Source organism: Rutidosis leptorrhynchoides, chromosome 3, assembly GCF_046630445.1.
Source record: "Rutidosis leptorrhynchoides isolate AG116_Rl617_1_P2 chromosome 3, CSIRO_AGI_Rlap_v1, whole genome shotgun sequence".
NCBI lineage: Eukaryota > Viridiplantae > Streptophyta > Magnoliopsida > Asterales > Asteraceae > Rutidosis > Rutidosis leptorrhynchoides.
In genome coordinates this window covers 52,455,024-52,479,460 of record NC_092335.1, presented here as the reverse complement: position 1 = coordinate 52,479,460, position 24,437 = coordinate 52,455,024, and the positions used below count along the sequence as shown (strand labels likewise).

The 24,437-nt window shown below is 29.2% G+C and overlaps 1 protein-coding gene across 1 annotated transcript; it reads right to left on the bottom strand.

Moving 5' to 3' along the window:
- Positions 1-388: 388 nt before the first annotated feature.
- On the bottom strand, positions 389-23,645 carry LOC139899980 (secreted RxLR effector protein 161-like). Its single transcript, XM_071882801.1, has 2 exons — positions 23,165-23,645; positions 389-579 (listed from the first exon to the last, which is right to left on the bottom strand). The coding sequence occupies exons 1-2, from the start codon at positions 23,643-23,645 to the stop codon at positions 389-391; spliced, it is 672 nt and encodes a 223-aa protein (XP_071738902.1).
- Positions 23,646-24,437: the final 792 nt, after the last annotated feature.

Here is a 24,437-nt window from a genome sequence, read left to right as displayed (position 1 = left end):
CCTCTCATCATTTGCACGTAACATACACGTTCGGGGGAAAACTCGACCCCGATCGACACAAATGTATTTATTCTTTTAGCAGTTGTTTATTTTTTAAGATATTTTGGTCTAAGATTTGCGGACCATGCATGTAAAGAAGATGTAGTATAAAGGTCTGTATGCTGAATAGTGAAGACTTTTTGTTTTTATGTTTGCAAAATAACTTAATTCTGTCTGCAGCACTTAGAATCATATTTATAAGTCTGCGTGGCTACAGACATAATAATGTTGAATTCCAGAGAGTATTATTATGCTTTTGTGATCAACAATCGAAGGTACACAAAGTAATATAAAGACCAAAACTCTACAAGTGCTAGGTGGGCTGAGCCCAATACAAAAGGGACATGGGCTAACAAGGGTCCATATAAATATCTAGTTTAACATCCCCCGCAGTTGGAGCGGGAGTGCTGCGGACGCTCAAACTGGATCGAAAATCATCAAACAAGGCATACGGGAGACCTTTAGTGAAGATGTCTGCAAACTGATATCTTGAAGGCACATGAAGAACACAGACCTGTCCCTGAGCAACCAAATCTCTAACTAAGTGAATGTCAATCTCGATATGTTTGGTTCGTTGATGTTGAACCGGATTGGACGAGAGATATACGGAGCTGACGTTGACGCAGTAGACGAGTGTTGTGACGACCCGGAAATTTCCGACTAAATTTAAACTTAATCTTGATATGATTTCGACACAATAAGCAAAGTCTGTAATGTAGAGTCTCAAAATTTTTGAACTATTTACATGGATTCATTTAACCTGCGACTATTTCCCGACGATTCACGAACAATTGTGTGTAAATAAAAATGTAATTATATATATTCATATATAAAATTTATTTATGATTTAAATGAATTATTATTTTTTTATTATCATTTTATAATATTATTACTATTATTTAGTTATTTTTAGGATTATAATTAATATAATTATTATTAGTACATTTACTATTAATATTTATTAAAAATAATTATAGAGAATCAAAATCAGTTACATATATCCCTCAAAACTATTTGTGATTTTGTAATTGTCGGATGTTGTTACAAGTCCATTTCAATCTTGAATACAGAACAAAAACTCTTTCATTATATAGGCACATGCATTTTGAGAAAGAACCAAACCAACAAAATTCATGAAATAAAGCTCGACACCTCTGTTCTTCATCTTTTTAACCATATTTTGATTTCAAATTAATTTCCAAAATGTAATAATGTAGTCTTGTTAGGAATCGTCTATCTAAACTATCTGTAAGTTTTCAATCTTCAATTCTTTCTATCAATTTCTAATTTGAGAGTCAAAGTTTCGGTTTTCAAAGTCAACTAAGTGTTCTTGAATCAAATTCGCGTTTGTTTTGATATCTCCAGTTAATTTGATGATCCATAAAGATTATAGGAATGATTTGCAACACAATTCATGTTGTAATCATAACCTATAACACTCTTAATCTAAAAATCAATTTTTGAGTTCTTGAGTTCTTCACAGTAATATACACTAACGTAAATTCAAAACAAATTTCAAAAACTAAAAATGCAGAGTTGTTAGGAATCATTTACTTAAACTTCCTGCAAAATCTCAAGTTCCAATTCTTAATAACGAATTCGAATTTGCGAGTCAAAGTTAAATTGTCAAAAGTTAACTGTTTTGTTCTTGGAGAAATTAGAGCTTGTTTTGATGTTTTAAGTTCAATTGACGATTTCAATAATTTTTAGGAATGATTTGAAACATGTTTCATGTTGTAAAGATTGTCCAAAACGAACTCAAAATTGAAAACAAAATTTTTTTTTCTTGGCTACAAGCAAGCTAAATTTTCTTTTGTTTTTTTTCTCATTTTTTTTTATATCATGAACACATTTTTTTTGTTTCATGTTGTTTTCAAGTAATAAATAAAAATCCGAATTCGTTATTTTGATTTTTGAAGTTCTATGGTTGAATGGATTTAAGGTAGAAGATGAAGAAGATGAGTCAAGTTGAAATAGATAATAGATATATATATTTGGGTTGCATACTAAATAAGAAAGACATGAATGGCAGAATGGTTAAGGGTGTTTGTGGATGAGCGAGAGGTCTCGGGTTCAAATCCGATTCGGGACATTTTTTTTAGAAATGCTTTTTAAGGTAGATTTCATTACCAAAATTATTATTATTATTATTATTATTATTATTATTATTATTGTTATTGTTACTAAAATTATAATTTTTATCATTATCATTATTACTAATATATGTATTATTACTATTATTATGATTAGGATTATTATTATTATCAAAATAACACAAACTATTATTATTATTATTATTATTATTATTATTATTATTATTATTATTATTATTATTATTATTATTATTATTATTAATATTAGTATTAGTATCATTATGTACTTATTAGTATTATTAAAATCATTTTTAAATATATATATATATATATACAAAATAAATATATATATAACACATAATTTAAGATATAATATAAGTATACGTTTTTAAATGGAATTTAGTATAAATTCTATATAACTACAAATACATAAATAATATATAGTAATAAATGAAATGATGTGATTTCCATTATATGTGTTAATAGATATATAAATGATATAGGTTCGTGAATCCAAGGTCAACCCTACACTTGTTCAATGTCGTCATATGTATTTTTACTACAAAATACAGTATGGTGAGTTTCATCACTCCCTTTTTAAATGCTTTTGCAATATATATTTTTGGGACTAAGAATGCATGCGCTTTTATAAATGTTTTACGAAATAGACACAAGTAATCGAAACTACATTATATGGTTGAATGATCGAAATCGAATATGCCCCTTTTTATTAAGTCTGGTAATCTAAGAATTAGGGAACAGACACCCTGATTGAAGCGAACTCTAAAGATAGATCTATCGGGCCCAACAAGCCCCATCCAAAGTACCGGATGCTTTAGTACTTCAAAATTTATATCATGTCCGAAGGAGGATCCCGGAATGATGGGGATATTCTTATATACATATTGTGAATGTCGGTTACCAGGTGTTCAATCCATATGAATGATATTTTTGTCTCTATGCATGGGACGTATGATTATGAGAAATGGAAGTATGAAATCTTGTGGTCTATTAAAATTATGAAATGATTATTTATGTTAAACTAATGAACTCACCAATCTTTTGGTTGACACTTTAAAGCATGTTTATTCTCAGGTACGAAAGAAATCTTCCGCTGTGCATTTGCTCATCTTAGAGATATTACTTGGAATCATTCATGACATATTTCAAAAAACGTTGCATTCGAGTCGTTGAGTTCATCAAGATTATTATTAAGTCTATTATAGTAAGATATATTACGAAATGGTATGCATGTTGTCAACTTTCGATGAAATGAAAGATTGCCTTTTCAAAAACGAATGCAATGTTTGTAAAATGTATCATATAGAGGTCAAATACCTCGCGATGTAATCAACTGTTGTGAATCGTTTATAATCGATATGGACTTCGTCCGGATGGATTAGGAAGGGTCGCTTCAGTTGGTATAAGAGCAGTGGTCTTAGCAAACCAGGTCTTGCATTAGTGTGTCTAAGTGATAGTCATTAGTATGCATTAGTGAGTCTGGACTTCGACCGTGTCTGCATGTCAAAAGTTTTGCTTATCATTTTTTGTCGGAAATCATCTATTTATCACCCTTAGGAAATTACCTGCTTATCATTCTTAGTCTAGACACATCTTACTGCAATTATTGCATGAATAGTGCATAGACAAAATTCGTATCTTAGCGTATCTGCTAATTCATATCTTAGCATATCTTGTACTATAGACTTTGTCTGACAACTTCCGTAGATTCCTCCGTAACATATGGGATTTTAGTATTGTATATGCATATGTGAATTATGTATTGCAGGGTACTAATCTACATCCTATAATCTGTTTCTTATCGAAAATACTTCATCTGATCGTACGAGATGAATCCCTCAACCAGTTCGAGTCCCTCAGACTTCGATAGCTAATCCGATAGTTATTCCGACAGCTATTCCGACATGGATGTTCACCTAAGCTCCGGAGGCAACGTCACCAGAATGAATCAACCAATCAATCATCTCCAATTCATCTGATGGGTTTGTAGTCGACTTAACCGATGGAGACGAGAGGAAGGCGATCCTTTCCACCCACCAACCGAATTTACCTCTTGGAAATGAACCTGAAGCACTTACCAGCGAACCAGTCTGAAACACCATTTTCACCCCCATTTCCCGAATATCTCACCACGATTGTATTCTATCTAAAATTCTAAACCTTATTCATCCGCTCATACCGATCGACAATCATCCCGGAATAATAGAAGAAGTCAACGAACTTCGTGCTCGAGTAATCAATCTGGAGAATATGGTGCAAAAATTACCAAGCTTCAACAACATCACCGGCACCAACAGTACCATCAATAACAACACCAGTGCCATCAACAACCCCTGCCTCGACGTCTCATTCTATACCTTGAGTACAATTATCATTCTACGTATCGTTCTACATCATTTATCTTCGTTCGACATGGCGATTATGTAATCTCTAATGTTTTAGAGATTATATATTCTTGTTCCAAGGGTAAATCAAATGAGTTTAATATCATATTGACTCATTAAATCCATGATTACATCTGAAGAAAATATATATGTATATATATTTTCATAAAGATTGTAATTAAAAATTCTTGTGTACAAACTGTTAATGGTGAAAATATTTTAACGGGTAGGTAATACCCGAGGAATATTTAGATTTCACATTAATAAGTTACACTGTACATTCTTCGAATCTAATTCAACAGTCGTTTACTATCCTACTTACGTCCACCGATATACAAATCCGTTCACCACAGAATAACCATATTCATCCAATTTCATATTTGGATTTTGATTTATCAAAAATCAAGTGGCATAATGAAGGAAACATTTGACAAAATAAAATTTATTAGAAACAAACAAATTAACTATGAGAAATTTTGTTAAGAATCCACGCTAACCGTTCCTAACTAATTGTTCCCAGCTAACTGATTACACTTTATTTATCGCAATTTAATTATCGCAATTTACATTCTCGCAATTTTATTTATCGTCATTTAATTTCTGTTATTTATTTTTACGCACTTTAAATATCGGGACACGTATACAAGGTTTTGACATATCATATCGGACCATCTATATATATTATTTGGAATAACCATAGACACTCTATATGCAGTAATGCGGGAGTTAGCTATACAGGGTTGAGGTTGATTCTATAATAATATATATACTGCGAAGACCCGTCCTAGTCCATCCGGACGAAGTCCATCTCGATTATAAACGATTCATAACAGTTGATTACATCGCGAGGTACTTGACCTCTATATGATACATTTATAAACATTGCATTCGTTTTTGAAAATACAATCTTTCATTTCATCGAAAGTTGACGACATGTATACCATTTCATAATACATCTAACTATAATTGACTTAATAATAATCTTGATGAACTCAACGACTCGAATGCAACGTCTTTTGAAATATGCCATGAATGACTCCAACTAATGTCTCTAATATGAGCTAATGTACAGCGAAAGATTTCTTTCATACCTGAGAATAAACATGCTTTAAAGTGTCAACCAAAAGGTTGGTGAGTTCATTAGTTTAACATAAATAATCATTTCGTAAATTTTAATAGACCACAAGATTTCATATTTCCATTTCTCATAAACATACGTCCCATGCATAGAGACAAAAATATCATTCATATGGATTGAACACCTGGTAACCGACATTCACAATATGCATATAAGAATATCCCCATCATTCCGGGATCCTCCTTCGGACATGATATAAATTTCGAAGTACTAAAGCATCCGGTACTTTGGATGGGGCTTGTTGGGCCCGATAGATCTATCTTTAGAGTTCGCGTCAATTAGGGTGTCTGTTCCCTAATTCTTAGATTACCAGACTTAATAAAAAGGGGCATATTCGATTTCGATCATTCAACCATATAATGTAGTTTTGATTACTTGTGTCTATTTCGTAAAAACATTTATAAAAATTGCGCATGTATTCTCAGCCCAAAAATATAAAGAGTAAAAGGGAGCAAATGAAACTCACGCATATAAATATTGTAAAAACAGTTACTAAAGCATTTGCATGTATTCTCAGTCCCAAAAATGTAAAGAGTAAAAAGGGATCAATGAAACTCACCTAATGTATTTTGTAGTAAAAATACATATGACGACATTGAACAAGTATAGGGTTGGCCTCGGATTCACGAACCTATATCATTTGTATATTTATTAATATACATAATTGTAATCGAACAAATATATATAAATTTATTAATTATGTCCTTTTTATATTAACAATATGTGTATGTTTCTTATATTCCTTTTGTTATATAAAAATATTAGTCTTCATTAGGTTATATGTAATAATATATTTTTAATATACATATATATATCATTTGTATATTAATAATATTAGTAGTTAAAATAATATTAATAGTGGTAAAAATGATAATAATTATAATACTTAAAATTACTAATAAGATAATAATGTTAGTAATTCTATTAATAATAATAATAATGATATTAATAATTATATTTGTAAAAATATTAATTTTACTGTTAATGATAGTTATGATACATGTTTTGGGTGTAATTACATAATGATATTACTTGTGATAATACAATAATACTACTTAATGATATTAGTGATAAAGATAATAATATTAATAATAACAATAATAATAATCCTAATTGTATTTATAATACATATACTAATAATAATGATAATCATATTTTTCGTGTTTAATTTCTAAGCTAATAATAAGAGTTTCTGTAACATTGATTCGTAATCTTAATCATAATAATAATAATAATAATAATAGTAATAATAATAATAATAATAATAATAATAATAGTAATCCTTACGTTAATAATAGTTTTCATGAAAATTAATAATAATGATAATAGTTGAAGTATTAATGATAATACTAGTAATGATGATAATAATAATAATAATAATATTAGTGATAATAATAACAATTATAGTATTAATCTTAGTGTATTTAATAACAATTATAATTACTAGTAATAATCATAACAATACAACAATAATAATATTAATAACAATAATAATAATAATAATAATAATAATAATAATAATAATAATAATAATAATAATAATAATAATAATAATAAAGATATTTTAATTAATAATTAATATTAATATGTATACCTAATTAAAAGGAACTCTTCATTCGACAGTTAAAAAAAAAACAGATCGAGATCCAGCAAACTCCTACGCAGAGAAGAAGAAAAAAAAAACTTTATCATCTTCGATCAATCGATTTTTCAATTATCTTCATCATCAATAGATTAATAAGTAGCAAATCTTCGATGAATAATAGGCTATCGATTCTTCATCTTTCTCGTTCAATCAACATCATCAGTCTTCGTCATCATAATCATCGATCATCGTCCTTCATCAATTAATCGATTCAATAATTTGTGAATTAGGTAATTGGTTCATTATATCCTCTAAATTCTTCGTCTATATATATATTCTGTATTCTTATTTTTATTTTTTTTATTAATCAATTATCTACTTATTTAAATTTTTTTTTAAGGATTAAACATGAACAATAACGAATGGTGTTCCTGGTGGGTTTTGATTTATTGTATCAATACTAAAGGTCTCGATTCTTCATCACTTGATCAGAGTCAATACGTGCAGTAATAGTTTGTTATAATTTATAGATGATTGTTATAATTTAGCTCTTCTTTGTTCTTGTTAATAATAGTAGATAAAAATGATGATGATTAAAAGTGTTTTGATGTTTTACTCCAAATAGAAAATAGTAAACGCACCTCATTAGTTGGAATTTTGTTCGGTTATGTTGCAGATTATACAGCAGCAGCAGCAGATATCAAGCCGTCAATTGGATTGGGTTCAGTTTTGGTATCATTTGAGCAAGAAGTATAACAACACATAGAATTGTTCATGAGGTTGTGGTATTGAACAGATTAGTTGTCGATATATAGATGACAATGTATTTAAGGTTGATGGTGTTCGAATAAGGAGCAACAAGGTTGCAGGTAGCAGTCGATTTGAAGCAGAATAATATATTCATGTGGTGATACTTGACCAGAAAATAGCTCACGACACTATGGGTGTTTGATTTGGGTTACAACATAAATAGTAGCAAAGTTACAAGGATGAATAACAAGGTAGCTGTGATGTTGATCGTGAACCCAAAACAGAGTCATGGTAGCTGCTCTCAGAAGTGCAGCAACACGGAACAGCAAGGAACAATAGGACCGACCGTATTATTAGTTCTCTAATGTTTGCAGGTTTCATGATTATTGATTATAGTAACAGAAGAATAGAAAAAAAAAAATGGAGCAGGTGGCTGTTTTGTTAAAGTCTAGTTTAGATTGGAAATGATTGAACAAGTAGACAATGTATCACTAGTAAAATAGGAGACAAGAGACAAATTCAGATTACGATGTGTAACAACTTCCCATAGTGATGTTATTTATTGCATAATATATATATATATATATATATATATATATATATATATATATATATATATATATATATATATATATATATATTATATATATGTATATATATAAAGAAAGATAGATAAGAGATTAATTTGTGAAGGATTGAAAAGGTAACACAGGTGGTGTGAGTTTGGTTGTACACTTCATTATATATGTATTATATATCACGGATCAAGTTATCTGTGTTTATGTGTTGACATGTATATATATATGTTTTTATGTATATCTAATTTATATATATATATATATATATATATATATATATATATATATATATATATATATATATCCATTTATATATATATATATATTTGTTTATATGTATATATAATTTAAATATAATTAATATTAATATTTATCGATGTATTAATTATAATAATATTATTTACATTTATATTAATACTAATATTAATGATAATAAATGATAATAATAAGATAATAATAATATTATCATTATGAAATATATAAGAGATTATATATTTCAAATAAAAATACAATTAATAATATTAATAACACTGATATAATAATAATAGTACTAATTATATTAATACTAATATTATTATTAATAACCATAATATTAGTAATATTACCATATCAATTTATATAAATATCAAATTCGTATCTATAGATTATATATTTAAATAACACTAGTCTTGATATTAATGTTGAAAGTAATAACAATATTATTATAACCATTATATTTATTTTTTATTTTTTATTTTTTTATAATTACATTTAATACTATTACAATGTAATAATTCTTAATAACAATCATAAATATATAGCTAATACTATTATATATATTTACATATATTTACATAATTATTTACACAATTGTTCATGAATCGTCGGAAGTAGTCAAAGGTCAACTGGTTATGTGAACATAGTTCGAAAATTATCGAGACTCAATATTACAGACTTTGCTTATCGTGTTGGAAACATATAAAGATCAAGTTTAAATTTGGTCGGAAATTTCCGAGTCGTCACAGTACCTACCCGTTAAAGAAATTTCGTCCCGAAATTTGAGTGAGGTGGTCATGGCTAACAATAAAAATGTTTTCATGACGAATATGAGTTGATAAATAGAGTTTTATCATTATTGATTAATATAGATAAAATGATTCGATTATATGATGTGTACGAGTGAAACTGTCACAAAAGATTGAGATGAAAAAAAATAAAGATTCGTCTTATCTTTTGACGTATGTGTTTCTTTATTTTTGACGTTGTCTTGGGTGAATTCCGAAATTCAAGGGATTTAAAGAGAATCTTCGAAATCTAAAAGATTTGATTCTTTGGCGAATAAGGAAATCAAGATCTCTATAATTAAATACGATGATCTGCCTCTATTACTTTATCTGATATTCCCATTATAAATTAAACTATTCCGTTCCATTATCCTCACCATTCCTATATTGTCTTTCTTAGTCCATACATCCAAAAGATTGTGAAAATGCTTAATCCAGTTCTGATTCTTGTTCTTATCCTCACTATCGTAACAATCATTCTCCTTTTCCAATTACCACCGGAGGAATCCATTTTCTTCTACATTGCCCTTAGGGTTATAATGCTTTTAATTCTCCCGTGTCTTTATGTTGCGATAAACATTGATATACACGGTTTGTAATTCCTGTGTTTGTGATCAGTTTTATATTCTCCTTTATTTTTCGGAGCTCTATGCTTTTGTTTTCTCTTCCTGACCCCAAGTCAAGCGAATAATGGTCCAGAATTCGTAGATATAGAGTTTCGAATGATTATAATGTTCTAAGCAGGAAGGAACGTGATAGCACAATTTGATTTGTCAAATTACCAAAATCACTGAGAATAGAACTATCAAGAATATATTTTCTTGATATGTTCAGAAGTTAAGCAGAATGAAAAAAAAATTATGTAACATGGCACATGATGACGTTTTGACCTGTGAATCATCACATTCCATTAGAAACTCAGCATGACTTACTGTAATATAATCACGTTGATCAAGTGTCATTATATTATACTAACTCATGCTTCAATTCCCAACACTACTTCAAAAACATTCATAGTTTAAACTCAAAAGTTTACAGAATATAGAAACTAACAGTTTCTATATGATGTAACACTGATATCATGAAAAGATTAATGATTTCAGATAAGAATAGTTATGAAAATATCTTCAGAAATATGGAGGGTATTTATAATGAAAGATACGATAATATCTCGGAATATCTAAGATCAGAGGATAATAGAAACTATTATCTGCCAGGGTTTAGAGTAAGGAGCAAGATATTCACTAAAGACTTTAGTAGACATTGAATCATTTGGATTCTTTGAAGTCAAACTTATTCTTTGTGATTTGTCCACGGCTTTCTTCCTAGTTTTGCATAATCTGCTTTTCGGTACTAAATTTTCTATTGAATGTTTCCAATATAATGATACACAGGAAGCACGAGGAGGTATATAATTTCGGACGAGAATATTTATGAAAATATCCTCAGAAATATCGAAGATATTGATGATGATATTTTGGAATTTCTAAGTTCGATGGTTGTTGGAGAAAGATTTTCCGCAAGATTTTAACATGACTTCGGAGCAAGATATTCTCTAAAGATTTCAACGGATCCAGAATTACCTGAATTATTTGAATATAGGGTTCGGTCCTTGTATTTGTCCTTGGTCTCCTTCATGAGTAGCTCAATCTGTTTTTCAATACCCAATTTTCTATCGAGCGTTCCTAACACTCCTTTCTTTATCATCAAACTTTTGATCGTTTGGACCATCTACTATTTTTCTGTTTCATTTGCATTTAATGCTATGATATCTGAATCTTCGGTTATTAATCCTAGGTGGTTTCAGGAAAATTGTGTTTTTAGATGATTAAACGCTGATGGTAATATGGTGGAATATGAAAGGTTCCCTGGTAACAATAAAAGAGCACGCGTATATATCAACGTTATAATAAGGTTGTTTCGTACGAAAAGTCGAAGTTGTCTTGCTGGAGCTGTGACAAAACTGGCTATCTCGAACAGCAGATGCAAAGTTATTTTTGGTAATAATAACGCTAAAGGAATTAGCACTGCTACGTGTTAAACGTTTACTCAGGTTCCGAGTGTTTTCAGGTGCATAACTATATGCATCAATCTTTTCTCCCGTAATTGAAGTGCGATTGGTTCATCCTCTCGATTGAGGTGTTTTCAAGAATCATAAAAGGTTTGAACGCAGAATGTAATCGTGAAGATACAAATGATGTTTAAGACAAAATCAAGTGGCAACTTGAAGAATTGTTTAGTTTCATATGTTATAATCAATATTTTAATTCATTTTAATTGTCCAATGTTATTAGCCCACAGTCGATAGTCCACAGTTGACAGTCCAATAATTCATATATAGTTTAATATATAATATTCGAATTAATTAATACGTGTCGTGACCCGTATACATCTCAGACTCGATCATAACTCAAACTATATATATTATTGTAGAATCAACCTCAACCCTGTATAGAGAACTCGATCATTACTGCATATAGAGTGTCTATGGTGATTCTAAATAATATATATAGATGCGTCGATATGATATGTCAAAACCTTGTATACGTGTCCCGATATTTAAAGTGCGTAAACTAAATAACAGAAATTAAATGACGATAAATTAAATGCGTAAAGTAAATAACAGAAATTAAATGACGATAAATAAAATTACGAGAATATAAATTGCGATAATTAAATTGCGATAAATAAAAGGTAATACGGAATTAACAGTTAGCTACGAACAGTTAGCGTGAATTCTTAACAAAATTTCTCATAGTTAATTTGTCTGTTTCTAACAAATTTTATTTTGTTAAATGTTTTCTTCATTATGCCACTTGTTGGATTCTGATAGATCAAAATCCAAATATGAAATTGAATGAAAATGGTTATTCTGCGGTGAACGGATACGTATATCTGTGAATGTAAGTAGGATAGTAAATGACTGTTGAATCAGATTCTAAGAATGTACAGTGTAACTTATTAATGTGAAATCTAAATATTCATCGGGTATTACTTACCCGTTAAAATATTTTCATCATTAACAGTTTGTACAAAAAATTTTCAATTACAATCTTTATGAAAATATGCGTACATATATATTCTCCTCAGAAGTAATCATGGATTTAATGAGTCAATATGATAATAGACTCATTTGATTTACCGTTAGAACAAGAATATATAATTTCTAAAACATTAGAGAATACATAATCGCCATGTCGAACGAAGATAAATGATGTAGAACGTCATGTAGAACGATGATTATACTCGAGGTACAGAATGAGATGTTGAGGCATGGATTGTTGATGGTACTGGTGCTGTTACTGATGGTACTGTTGGTGCCGATGATCTTGCTGAAGCTGGTAAGTTTTGCACCATATTTTCCAGGGCTACATCTCTAGCATGAAGTTCGCTGACTTCTTGTATTACTCTGGGATGATTGTCGGTCGGAACAAGTGGATGAATAAGGTTTAGAATTGTGGATATAATATAATTGTGATGAGATACTCTGGAAATGAGAGAGAAAATGGTGTCTCGAACAGGTTCGCCGATAAGTGCTTCAGGTTCATCGTCAAGAGGGTAATTTGGTTGGTGAAAAGGATTGCCTTCTTCGCGTCTCCATTGATTAAGTCGACTACAAACCCATCAGTTGAACTGGGGATGGCTGATTGATTGATTCATTCTGGTAACACTACTTTCAGAGCTTAGGTGAATATTCATGTCGGAATAGCTGTCAGAATAACCATCGGAATAGCTATCGGAATCTGAGGGACTCGAACTGGTTGAGGGATTCATCTCGTACGATCAGATGAAAGATTTTCGATAAGAATTAGATTATAGGATGTAGATTAGTACCCTGTAATACATAATTTACATATGCATATATAACACTAAAATCCCATAAGTTACGGAGGAATCTACGGAATACAACAGGCAAAGTTACAGTAACAGATATGCTAAGATATGAAGTAGCAGATATGCTAAGATATGAATTTTGTCTATACACTATTCATGCAGTCAATGCAGTAAAACGTGTCAAGACTAAGAATGATAAGAAAGTGATTTCCTAAGGATGATAATCGGATGATTTTCGACTAGAAATGACAAGCAAAACTTTTGACATGCAGACACGGTCGAAGTCCAGACTCACTGATGCATCCTAACGACTTATCAGTTAGACACATTAATGCAGACCTGGTTCGCTAAGACCTCTGCTCTGATACCAACTGTGAAGACACGTCCTGATCCATCCGGACGAAGTCCATCTCGATTATAAATGATTCATAACAGTTGATTACATCGCGAGGTACTTGACCTCTATATGATACATTTATAAACATTGCATTCGTTTTTGAAAAGAAAATCTTTCATTTCATCGAAAGTTGACGACATGTATACCATTTCATAATACATCTAACTATAATTGACTTAATAATAATCTTGATGAACTCAATGACTCGAATGCAACGTCTTTTGAAATATGCCATGAATGACTCCAACTAATGTCTCTAATATGAGCTAATGTACAGCGAAAGATTTCTTTCATACCTGAGAATAAATATGCTTTAAAGTGTCAACCAAAAGGTTGGTGAGTTCATTAGTTTAACATAAATAATCATTTCGTAAATTTTAATAGACCACAAGATTTCATATTTCCATTTCTCATAAACATATGTCCCATGCATAGAGACAAAAATATCATTCATATGGATTGAACACCTGGTAACCGACATTCACAATATGCATATAAGAATATCCCCATCATTCCGGGATCCTCCTTCGGACATGATATAAATTTCGAAGTACTAAAGCATCCGGTACTTTGGATGGGGCTTGTTGGGCCCGATAGATCTATCTTTAGAGTTCGCGTCAATTAGGGTGTCTGTTCCCTAATTCTTAGATTACCAGACTTAATAAAAAGGGGCATATTCGATTTCGATCATTCAACCATATAATGTAGTTTTGATTACTTGTGTCTATTTCGTAAAAACATTTATAAAAATTGCGCATGTATTCTCAGCCCAAAAATATAAAGAGTAAAAGGGAGCAAATGAAACTCACGCATATAAATATTATAAAACAGTTACTAAAGCATTTGCATGTATTCTCAGTCCCAAAAATGTAAAGAGTAAAAGGGGATCAATGAAACTCACCTAATGTATTTTGTAGTAAAAATACATATGACGACATTGAACAAGTATAGGGTTGGCCTCGGATTCACGAACCTATATCATTTGTATATTTATTAATATACATAATTGTAATCGAACAAATATATATAAATTTATTAATTATGTCCTTTTTATATTAACAATATGTGTATGTTTCTTATATTCCTTTTGTTATATAAAAATATTAGTCTTCATTAGGTTATATGTAATAATATATTTTTAATATACATATATATATCATTTGTATATTAATAATATTAGTAGTTAAAATAATATTAATAGTGGTAAAAATGATAATAATTATAATACTTAAAATTACTAATAAGATAATAATGTTAGTAATTCTATTAATAATAATAATAATAATGATATTAATAATTATATTTGTAAAAATATTAATTTTACTTTTAATGATAGTTATGATACATGTTTTGGGTGTAATTACATAATGATATTACTTGTGATAATACAATAATACTACTTAATGTTATTAGTGATAAAGATAATAATATTAATAATAACAATAATAATAATCCTAATTGTATTTATAATACATATACTAATAATAATGATAATCATATTTTTCGTGTTTAATTTCTAAGCTAATAATAAGAGTTTCTGTAACATTGATTCGTAATAATAATAATAATAATAATAATAATAATAATAATAATAATAATAATAATAATAATAATAATAATAATAATAATAATAATAATAATAATAATAATAATAATAGTAATCCTTACGTTAATAATAGTTTTCATGAAAATTAATAATAATGATAATAGTTGAAGTATTAATGATAATACTAGTAATGATAATAATAATAATAATAATATTAGTGATAATAATAACAATTATAGTATTAATCTTTGTGTATTTAATAACAATTATAATTACTAGTAATAATCATAACAATACAACAATAATAATATTAATAACAATAATAATAATAATAATAATAATAATAATAATAATAATAATAATAATAAAGATATTTTAATTAATAATTAATATTAATATGTATACCTAATTAAAAGGAACTCTTCATTCGACAGTTAAAAAAAAAAACAGATCGAGATCCAGCAAACTCCTACGCAGAGAAGAAGAAAAAAAAAACTTTATCATCTTCGATCAATCGATTTTTCAATTATCTTCATCATCTATAGATTAATAAGTAGCAAATCTTCGATGAATAATAGGCTATCGATTCTTCATCTTTCTCGTTCAATCAGCATCATCAGTCTTCGTCATCATAATCATCGATCATCGTCCTTCATCAATTAATCGATTCAATAATTTGTGAATTAGGTAATTGGTTCATTATATCCTCTAAATTCTTCGTCTATATATATATTCTGTATTCTTATTTTTATTTTTTTTATTTTTTTTATTAATTAATTATCTACTTATTTAAATTTTTTTTTTAAGGATTAAACATGAACAATAACGAATGGTGTTCCTGGTGGGTTTTGATTTATTGTATCAATACTAAAGGTCTCAATTCTTCATCACTTGATCAGAGTCAATACGTGCAGTAATAGTTTGTTATAATTTATAGATGATTGTTATAATTTAGCTCTTCTTTGTTCTTGTTAATAATAGTAGATATAAATGATGATGATTAAAAGTGTTTTGATGTTTTACTCCAAATAGAAAATAGTAAACGCACCTCATTAGTTGGAATTTTGTTCGGTTATGTTGCAGATTATACAGCAGCAGCAGATATCAAGCCGTCAATTGGATTGGGTTCAGTTTTGGTATCATTTGAGCAAGAAGTATAACAACACATAGAATTGTTCATGAGGTTGTGGTATTGAACAGATTAGTTGTCGATATATAGATGACAATGTATTTAAGGTTGATGGTGTTCGAATAAGGAGCAACAAGGTTGCAGGTAGCAGTCGATTTGAAGCAGAATAATATATTCATGTGGTGATACTTGACCAGAAAATAGCTCACGACACTATGGGTGTTTGATTTGGGTTACAACATAAATAGTAGCAAAGTTACAAGGATGAATAACAAGGTAGCTGTGATGTTGATCGTGAACCCAAAACAGAGTCATGGTAGCTGCTCTCAGAAGTGCATCAACAAGGAACAGCAAGGAACAATAGGACCGACCGTATTATTAGTTCTCTAATGTTTGCATGTTTCATGATTATTGATTATAGTAACAGAAGAATAGAAAAAAAAATGGAGCAGGTGGCTGTTTCGTTAAAGTCTAGTTTAGATTGGAAATGATTGAACAAGTCGACAATGTATCACAAGTAAAATAGGAGACAAGAGACAAATTCAGATTACGATGTGTAACAACTTCCCATAGTGATGTTATTTATTGCATAAATATATATATATATATATATATATATATATATATATATATATATATATATATTTTATATATATATATATGTATATATATAAAGAAAGATAGATAAGAGATTAATTTGTGAAGGATTGAAAAGGTAACACAGGTGGTGTGAGTTTGGTTGTACACTTCATTATATATGTATTATATATCACGGATCAAGTTATCTGTGTTTATGTGTTGACATGTATATATATATGTTTTTATGTATATCTAATTTTTATATATATATATATATATATATATATATATATATATCCATTTATATATATATATATATATATATATATATATATATTTGTTTATATGTATATATAATTTAAATATAATTAATATTAATATTTATCGATGTATTAATTATAATAATATTATTTACATTTATATTAATACTAATATTAATGATAATAAATGATAATAATAAGATAATAATAATATTATCATTATGAAATATATAAGAGATTATATATTTCAAATAAAAATACAATTAATAATATTAATAACACTGATATAATAATAATAGTACTAATTATATTAATACTAATATTAATATTAATAACCATAATATTAGTAATATTACCATATCAATTTATATAAATATCAAATTCGTATCTATAGATTATATATTTAAATAACACTAGTCTTGATATTAATGTTGAAAGTAATAACAATATTATTATAACCATTATATTTTTTTTTAATTACATTTAATACTATTACAATGTAATAATTCTTAATAACAATCATAAATATATAGCTAATACTATTATATATATTTACATAATTATTTACATAATTGTTCGTGAATCGTCGGAAGTAGTCAAAGGTCAACTGGTTATGTGAACATAGTTCGAAAATTCTCGAGACTCAATATTACAGACTTTGCTTATCGTGTTGGAAACATATAAAGATCAAGTTTAAATTTGGTCGGAAATTTCCGGGTTGTCACATATACTTTGAGTTGTGATCGAGTCTGAGACGTATACGGGTCACGACACGTATTAATTAATTCGAATATTATATAGTAAACTATATATGAATTATTATTTGTACACTGCTAACTGTGGACTATCAACATTGGACAATTAAAATGAATTAAAATATTGATTATAACATATGAAACTAAACATTTCTTCAAGTTTGCCACTTGGTCTCATCTTAAACCTCATTTGTATCTTGACGATTACAGTCTGCGTTCAAACCTTTCATGATTCTTGAAAACACCTCAATCGATAGGATAAATCAACCGCACTTCATCTACGGAAGAAAAGATTTATGCATATAGTTATGCACCTAAGAAACTCTCGGCAATTGAGTAAAAGTTTAACACGTAGCCACGTCAGATCCTTTGGCATTTATTAGCAAAAATAACTTTGCGATCCCTTTTCAAAGTAGCCAATTTTGTCACAGCTCCAGCAGGTCAACTTCGACTTTTCATTCGAAGTAACCTTACTATAAATCCTGATATATACGATTACCCTTTTGATACCGGAGAATTCTTTTATATTCCACCATATTACCAGCAGACGTACCAGCAACCTTGTTGCTTCTTGGCTTAAATCTCTCTGACAAATCATTATATTTATTCATTGAAACCCTATCATATACTCATCCGCATCTTGTAACGAGAACTGCCATACCAATTACCGGGAATCAGCAATCAGTACTTTGAAAACTCACAGCATATCTACATCAACAGTTATATGTATGACATTTATCTCTTAGAATTATGATCTCTCATTCTGAAATTCTGAAAAGCACTCAGTCACAAATCAATACTCTGAATGTTGAAAAAGCTGAATAAAACAGCAGAAACCATAGACAACCATAAACGCCCTTAATCATCGGAAGTTTGATGATAAAGAATAGTATGTTGAAAAAGCTCAGAAAAGTTAGAACTGGAAAACTGATTGAGCAAACTACGAAGGAGTCTTTGAACAAATCACAAGAACTAAGCTTGTACATTAAGAATCCTGATGATTCTGTTTCTGATGAAATCTTTAGCGAATACCTTGCTTCTGACTCCAAACTCTCGCGGATAAATTTTCTTCACCACCCTTCGATATTAGAAATTCCAAGATATCATCGTATCTTTCATTATAAATATCCTCTATATTTCTGAAGATATTTTCATAACTATTCTAATCTGAAATCATTAATCTCTTCGTGCTATCAGTGTTACATCATATAGAAACTGTTAGTTTCTATATTCTGTAAACTTTTGAGCTTAAAATATGAATATTATTGAAGTAATGTTCGGAATCGAAGCATGAGTTAGTATAATATAATGACACTTGATCAACGTGATTATATTACAATAAGTCATGCTGAGTTTCTAAATGGAACATGATGATTCACAGATCATAACGTCATCATGTGCCATGTTACACGACAACAACACCGAAATTGAAATATAAGGGGGGAAGTATTAACTGTGGATGACAGTGATTATAGGAGACAGGAATAGGGACATTGAAATATAAGGAAGAATATAAAGCCCAACAACAACACCGAAATTACAAACTGTGGATATCAGTGCGTATAGCAATATAAATACACGGGAGGATTATAAATACAATAATCCCTAGAGCATAGTAGAAATAAACAGATTCATCCTGTGGAAGTTGGAAAAGGAGAATGAATGTTACGACAGTCAGGATAAGGACAAGGATTAGAATTGGATTAAGCATTTTCACAATCTTTTGGAATTGGGAATTGAGTATAGAAGTGGTGAAAACTAATGGAACGGAAAAGGTAAATTTATAATGGAAATATCAGATGTAGTAATCAGGACAAATCGTCGCATTTAATTATAGAGATCTTAATTTCCTTATTTGCCAAATAATCAAATCTTTTATATTTCGAAGACTTTCTTTATATCCCTTGAATTCTGGAATTTAATCAAGGCGACGTCAAAAGTTAAGACAAACTTTATTTTCTAAATTCAACCCTGACTCTGTCAAAAGTTAAGATGAATCTTTACTTTCCTATTTCACGCTTTGGTGATAGCTTCATTCGTGCTCTTCGAATAATCGAATTATTTTATCTGTATTATGCAATAATGATAAAACTCTATTTATCAGCTCATATTCGTCAGGAAAACATATTTATCGTTAGCCATGACGACCTCACTCAAATTTCGGGACGAAATTTCTTTAACGGGTAGGTACTGTGACGACACGGGAATTTCTGACTAAATTTAAACTTAATCTTGATATGATTTCGACACGATAAGCAAAGTCTGTAATGTAGAGTCTCAAAATTTTTGAACTATTTACATGGATTCATTTAACCTGCGACTTTTCCCGACGATTCACGAACAATTGTGTGTAAATAAAAATGTAATTATATATATTCATATATAAAATTTATTTATGATTTAAATGAATTATTATTATTTTTATTATCATTTTATAATATTATTACTATTATTTAGTTATTTTTAGGATTATAATTTATATAATTATTATTAATATTATTAGTACATTTACTATTAATATTTATTAAAAATAATTATAGAGAATCAAAATCAGTTACATATATCCCTCAAAACTATTTGTGATTTTGTAATTGTCGGATGTTGTTACAAGTCCATTTCAATCTTGAATACAGAACAAAAACTCTTTCATTATATAGGCACCTACATTTTGAGAAAGAACCAAACCAACAAAATTCATGAAATAAAGCTCGACACCTCTGTTCTTCATCTTTTTAACCATATTTTGATTTCAAATGAATTTCCAAAATGTAATAATGCAGTCTTGTTAGGAATCGTCTATCTAAACTATCTGTAAGTTTTCAATCTTCAATTCTTTCTATCAATTTCTAATTTGAGAGTCAAAGTTTTGGTTTTCAAAGTCAACTAAGTGTTCTTGAATCAAATTCGAGTTTGTTTTGATATCTCCAGTTAATTTGATGATCCATAAAGATTATAGGAATGATTTGCAACACAATTCATGTTGTAATCATAACCTATAACACTCTTAATCTAAAAATCAATTTTTGAGTTCTTGAGTTCTTCACAGTAATATACACTAACGTAAATTCGAAACAAATTTCAAAAACTAAAAATGCAGAGTTGTTAGGAATCATTTACTTAAACTTCCTGCAAAATCTCAAGTTCCAATTCTTAATAACGAATTCGAATTTGCGAGTCAAAGTTAAATTGTCAAAAGTCAACTGTTTTGTTCTTGGAGAAATTAGAGCTTGTTTTGATGTTTTAAGTTCAATTGACGATTTCAATAATTTTTAGGAATGATTTGAAACATGTTTCATGTTGTAAAGATTGTCCAAAACGAACTCAGTAGGATTTTCTTTTGTTTTTTTCTCATTTTTTTTATATCATGAACACATTTTTTTTGTTTCATGTTGTTTTCAAGTAATAAATGAAAATCCGAATTCGTTATTTTGATTTTTGAAGTTCTATGGTTGAATTGATTTAAGGTAGAAGATGAAGAAGATGAGTCAAGTTGAAATAGATAATAGATATATATATTTGGGTTGCATACTAAATAAGAAAGACATGAATGGCAGAATGGTTAAGGGTGTTTGTGGGTGAGCGAGAGGTCTCGGGTTCAAATCCGATTCGGGACATTTTTTTTAGAAAGGCTTTTGAAGGTAGATTTCATTACCAAAATTATTATTATTATTATTATTGTTGTTATTGTTACTAAAATTATAATTTTTATCATTATCATTATTACTAATATATGTATTATTACTATTATTATGATTAGGATTATTATTATTATTAAAATAACACAAACTATTATTATTATTATTATTATTATTATTATTATTATTATTATTATTATTATTATTATATTATTAATATTAGTATTAGTATCATTATGTACTTATTAGTATTATTAAAATCATTTTTAAATATATATATATATACAAAATAAATATATAACACATAATTTAAGATATAATATAAGTATACGTTTTTAAATGGAATTTAGTATAAATTCAATATAACTACAAATACATAAATAATATATAGTAATAAATGAAATGATGTGATTTCCATTATATGTGTTAATAGATATATAAATGATATAGGTTCGTGAATCCAAGGTTAACCCTACACTTGTTCAATGTCGTCATATGTATTTTTACTACAAAATACAATATGGTGAGTTTCATCACTCCCTTTTTAAATGCTTTTGCAATATATATTTTTGAGACTGAGAATGCATGCGCTTTTATAAATGTTTTACGAAATAGACACAAGTAATCGAAACTACATTATATGGTTGAATGATCGAAATCGAATATGCCCCTTTTTATTAAGTCTGGTAATCTAAGAATTAGGGAACAGACACCCTGATTGACGCGAACTCTAAAGATAGATCTATCGGGCCCAACAAGCCCCATCCAAAGTACCGGATGCTTTAGTACTTCGAAATTTATATCATGTCCAAAGGAGGATCCCGGAATGATGGGGATATTCTTATATACATATTGTGAATGTCGGTTACCAGGTGTTCAATCCATATGAATGATATTTTTGTCTCTATGCATGGGACGTATGATTATGAGAAATGGAAGTATGAAATCTTGTGGTCTATTAAAATTGTGAAATGATTATTTATGTTAAACTAATGAACTCACCAACCTTTTGGTTGATACTTTAAAGCATGTTTATTTTCAGGTACGAAAGAAATCTTCCGTTGTGCATTTGCTCATCTTAGAGATATTACTTGGAATCATTCATGACATATTTCAAAAAACGTTGCATTCGAGTCGTTGAGTTCATCAAGATTATTATTAAGTCTATTATAGTAAGATATATTACGAAATGGTATGCATGTTGTCAACTTTCGATGAAATGAAAGATTGCCTTTTCAAAAACGAATGCAATGTTTGTAAAATGTATCATATAGAGGTCAAATACCTCGCGATGTAATCAACTGTTGTGAATCGTTTATAATCAATATGGACTTCGTCCGGATGGATTAGGAAGGGTCGCTTCAAGTGTAGCTGAAGTAAGAGGGCAGTACAACTCACGAAGAAGGTTGCGAATCCAACATGTCTCTGCAACGGTGTTGGCCACGCCGCGATATTCGGCCTCAGCACTAGATCGAGAAGGTGTAAGTTGTCGTTTAGACGACCACGATAGCAAGTTGTTCCCAAGGAACACACAATAACCAGATGTAGAGCGTCTGGTAGTGGGGCAGCCAGCCCAATCAGCGTCTGAGTAGGCAACCAAATTGGTAGGTGATGATGCGTACAACTGTAAACCAAGATCTGTAGTACCCTGAATATACCGTAAAATCCGCTTGAGAGCGTGAAGATGCTGCTCTCGGGGATCATGCATGAAGAGGCAAATCTGTTGAACAGCATAACTGATGTCAGGCCGAGTGAAGGTCAGATACTGTAATGCACCTGCGAGACTGCGATATAAAGTCGGGTCCTTCACCGGAGGACCGTGAGTAGTGAGTTTGTCACCTGGTTCGACCGGGGTCCTACATGGGTGGCATGTGGCCATATCAGCACGCTCAAGAATCTCTGTGGCGTACTGTTTCTGAGACAGAAATTGTAGTGACCCGAACTTTTCCATGTTTATATATATTAATTGAGATTGATATTTACATAATTAAATGTTTCCAACATGTTAAGCAATCAAACTTGTTAAGACTTGATTAATTGAAATATGTTTCATATAGACAATTGACCACCCAAGTTGACCGGCGATTCACGAACGTTAAAACTTGTAAAAACGACATGACGATATATATATGGATATACATATGGTTAACATGAGATTATGATAAGTAAGTATCTCCATAAGTATATTAACAATGAGTTATATACATATAAACAAGACTACTAACTTAAGGATTTCGAAACGAGACATATATGTAACGATTATCGTTGTAACGACATTTAAATGTATATATATCATATTAAGATATATTAATATATCATAATATCATGATAATATAATAATTTAACATCTCATTAGATATAATAAACAATGGGTTAACAACATTAATTGAGATCGTTAACTTAAAGGTTTCAAAACAACACTTACATGTAACGACTAACGATGACTTAACGACTCAGTTAAAATGTATATATATGTAGTGTATTTAGATGTATTAAAATACTTTTGGAAGACTTCAAGACATATATTAAAACACTCATACTTAACGAAAATGGTTACAGTTACTTTCCCATTCTTTTCTTTCATCAAGAATTCTAGTCGTATTCTTACCCGTATTATACACAGCTTCAAAATGTACTTACTATAGGTATATACCAATAGGAACTAGCATGG

What these genes read in the sequence shown, in the direction of transcription:
- LOC139899980 (XM_071882801.1), bottom strand. Translation starts at nt 23,645, where the DNA reads ATGGCCACATGCCACCCATGTAGGACCCCGGTCGAACCAGGTGACAAA. An exon ending in TTGGATTCGCAACCTTCTTC is followed by an intron (nt 580 to 23,164) that starts GTGAGTTGTACT and finishes ACATTCACTTAG; the next exon opens with TTAGAGATTTGGTTGCTCAG.